The sequence below is a fragment of the Gracilinanus agilis genome, chromosome 1, assembly GCF_016433145.1.
Source record: "Gracilinanus agilis isolate LMUSP501 chromosome 1, AgileGrace, whole genome shotgun sequence".
Lineage (NCBI taxonomy): Eukaryota > Metazoa > Chordata > Mammalia > Didelphimorphia > Didelphidae > Gracilinanus > Gracilinanus agilis.
Genome location: NC_058130.1, coordinates 17,634,823 through 17,638,560, shown reverse-complemented (window position 1 = coordinate 17,638,560; position 3,738 = coordinate 17,634,823). Strand labels below are relative to the sequence as shown.

Genomic DNA, 3,738 nt, shown 5'->3' with positions numbered 1-3,738 from the left:
CCTCGGGATGGGGGCTCTCCCTCGGGATGGGGGCTCTCCCTCGGGATGGGGGCTCTCCCTCGGGATGGGGGGACTCCCCCTCAGGATGGGGGCTCTCCCTCGGGATGGGGGGTCCGAGGCCCAGCAGCCCTCCCAGAAAGCGTCCCTCCACGCCATCAATGGCGTCCCGCCCTTTGCAGGGAAGGCTACGAGCACTTCTTCGACAAGCTCAAGGAGCACAACATCCCGGTGTTCATCTTCTCGGCCGGCATCGGCGACGTCCTGGAGGAGGTGATCCGTCAGGCCGGGGTCTACCACAACAACATCCGAGTCGTGTCCAACTTCATGGATTTCGACGAGAACGTGAGTGGCCCTGGGGGGGTCGGGGGGCTCGGGGGGCCCCCAGCGCTGCTCCCGGGGCTTGTCAGCTTCGCAGAACTGCACAAACGCTTTTTGCTTCTTCTTTAAAGCAAGGCCGGCCGCTGCCCCCCGCCGGGCCGTGCAGCTCTGCCGGGGGAGGAAGGGGGCTTCCTGCGGAGGCGCTCGCCGCCGTGGCCCCAGGAACTTGCCGTAGTTTGGGAAGGGAGGAGGGCTGGGGAGCCTGCCACGCGCCTGGGCTGGGGTCCGAGGGGTGCACGGTCAGGCTGGTCCTTCCCTCGTCCGATGCTGCGGTGCCCTCGGGGTGCCCCGACAGAGGGGGGCCGCCACGCCTTGGCACAGGGCCCCTGTGGGCGGCGTTCCAGGCCCCGGCACCCTTCTCCCGCCTCTCCCGGACAGGTGCTAATGGGGAGCCCAAGGAGGGACGGGCACCCCTCTGACCGGCGCCGGCGGCCTCTTTTTAGGGGGTGCTGAAAGGATTTAAGGGAGAATTGATTCACGTGTTCAACAAGCACGACGGCGCCTTGAGGAACACCCAGTACTTCAAGCAGCTGAAAGACAACAGCAACATCATCCTCCTGGGAGATTCCCAGGGAGACCTGAGGATGGCCGACGGGGTGGCCAACGTGGACAACATTCTGAAAATCGGCTACCTGAATGACCGCGTGAGTGGCCTCCACCAGCTCCTCCTCCTCCTCCTCGGCGTCTCTTGGGGCCCGAGGATGGGGGGTGCCGGGCCCGGGGACACAAAGCCTGAGCTGATGAGGCACCCCCTCAGGCCCGCGCATCTCCTGGGGGCTCCAGAGCGGCCTTGCCAGGTCGCTGCCAGCCGTTCCAGGAAGGGGGTCCAGGAGAGGCTGCGTGAACAACATGGCTCTGGAGCTGAGGCTTGGGAGAAGCCGGGTGTCTAAAGTCAGGGTGAAGAGGGAGGACGTATGGGGAGAGCCAATGCAAAGGCGTGGAGGCGGTAGATGAAGTGCCCCATGTGTGGGAGAGTGAACCCCAGCACGGTTGGAATGTGTGGTGTGAGGCCTGGAAAGGTCCGAGGGGGCCTGGTCCTCGTCCCTCTGCCCCTTTCTCCCCTCTGGCCAGGTCATCCCCCCTTGGCTAAAGGAAGTTATTTTCCTAAAGCATGTGTGCACCTGACTCCCCATCACCCCCAGGCCCTGAGAGAAAATCCCCTTCTTGGGGGATCCTGGAAGCCCTAATGGCCCCTGGCACTTCCTCCCTGCAGGCATCTGTACCGGGTGCCCCCCATGCCAGCCTTTCTCGGGGCACCCTCAGGCCTGTGTGGGCATCGTTGTCTCTCTCCACAGGGCTGCAAGCACCGTGGGGGCAGCACAGCGGCTGGTTGGTTTTCCTTTGTAGGGCACTGCCTGGCACCCAGAAGGCACTTACAGAATGCCAGGGCTTAGCACAGTGCCTGGCACTGGTCAGGCTCAATAGAGGCTTGTTGACTGACTACATGCCCCAGAGGGGGTGGCATTGCCTCTGCTCACCTGTCCCAGCCCCTCAGGGTCAAGGCCTCTCCTCAAATGAATGCTGGGTTATTTCTGGGGAAATGAGAGGCAGGGAGCTGTGTTCCACTTTGGGGTGCTGCTCAGCATCCCCGTGAACTCCAATTCTGTCCATTTCCAGGATGCCGATGTCCCACGAATGGACAACTTTGGGGTATCCTGGCCAGGAAGGCTGGCAGTGGCCCCCTGACCCGAGGGCCAGAAGGACCGGCCAACCTCCTCGGCCGCTCACCCTCTTGTTCCTCTTTTCTTGGTCCCTAGGTGGATGAACTCTTAGAAAACTACATGGACTCCTATGATATCGTTCTAGTAAAAGAGGAATCCCTGGAATTGGCCAATTCCATCCTCCAAAAAATCCTGTGAACCAGCGATGGGCAGGAAGCTTTCCTCCCGAGGACTAATGGGCAGAGGAGCAGCTCTCGCATCCCCAGACGAGCCCATTGGACCATCCTGTGACCTGGAGGCTTCTTCCCATCACTTTGCCACCTTCTCGTCATATTCCAATGATATATTGACTCTGCTGAGTGGACACTTTGAAATAAAAGTATTTGCACCTTTTTTCACCTCTCACCACACTCCCTGCCACAAACTGTAGTCATTCTCACCAAAAAAAGGCAACCCACATGAAAGCCGAGTTGTGGAAACCTCCCGCCCCCACCCCCTTCCAAAGTGGATTGTATTTTGGTTTGATCATGAATATTTCTAGGAATGTTTTTACCGTGTGTTTTGTGATCGTATGCACAGGTTAGGCCCTGGGAATCATGTCATGATGGGCTTCTTTGTCGATTTTCCATCTTCTCTTACTGATCGAAAGAGGCTTCAGGAGGCATCCAAACTGCAGGCCAGGGCAGAATTAACTTTAAAGTCATGCTGCTGGTCTTAAATGACGTAGCCTGGTTTTGTGTATTTGTGATAGTCCACAACTGGAAGGCCAACCCCCAGTGCCTCCAGGGAAGACTCTGGGTCTCGGCCTACCACACATCTGGGTATGTATGGGAACACCAAGAGCCAGCAGTCAGGTGAGAGCAAAAGGGCTCAGATTCTGCTTTTGACAGGTGGGAAAATGATTGGGGGTCGTGGGCTGGAAAGGGACCTGAGAGGCATTCCCGGTTTACTGAGAGTGACAGACAGAGCCAGGATTGGTCATCGCTCGCTTCCTTCTCTACTGGAATGGCCGACTGGCTTTTGAGACAGAATCTCTTCAGAATTCGAGAGGTGGGGGCAGGGCTCACCAACTCCTGAAAAATAACTCTCATGGAGAGAGTAGGAAGAAAAGGAGGAGATTAAAATTAGGAAGATCTGTTTTCTGTTTGCTCAGCCTGAAGAAACATCAGGGCTCTCTGTCAGGGCCCGCCATGTTTAAGGTATCTTCTCACTCCGTTGTCCCCGTGGGGCTGGGGTGCTGGGCCGGCCTCTGCTCTTTTAGTATTCCTACTTCCCTCCATATGGAAATTAAAATGTTCTCATGAACCATTCATTCTATTGGATCGTTAGTTAGCACTGACTTGTTTTTAAGTCAACTGTCTTGTTGAGCCCTTTATGACCTGATTCGGGTTGACTGAAGCCAAACTAGTGGCTTTTAGCAGAATCTTGCAGAGAGTCCATCCAGGGGCATTAAACAGGAGGCCAAAAGTTGGGGGCAGCAAACACTTCCATCTAAGAAAGTCTAGAAAGTCCATGAATTCAGAGAGTCAATACAGATGAGCACCTGCTATGTGGGTAAACAGAGCCCCTGCCCACCTCATTGGCAAAAGAATGTGTCTAAACAGACAGACAGACAGCCCCACTTTAAGAACTGGTTTTTCCCAGAGAAACAACACCATAAACAGTGCTTGGATTCCCACATCAGTGCACACCATTGTGT

General features: G+C 56.6%; 1 protein-coding gene across 1 annotated transcript; it reads left to right on the top strand.

Annotated features, from left to right (window-relative positions):
• Nucleotides 1–45: 45 nt before the first annotated feature.
• Nucleotides 46–2,587, top strand: LOC123246815 (cytosolic 5'-nucleotidase 3A-like). The gene is made up of 3 exons (XM_044675607.1): nt 46–342; nt 822–1,022; nt 2,136–2,587. The coding sequence occupies exons 1-3, from the start codon at nt 46–48 to the stop codon at nt 2,235–2,237; spliced, it is 600 nt and encodes a 199-aa protein (XP_044531542.1). The 3' UTR covers nt 2,238–2,587.
• Nucleotides 2,588–3,738: the final 1,151 nt, after the last annotated feature.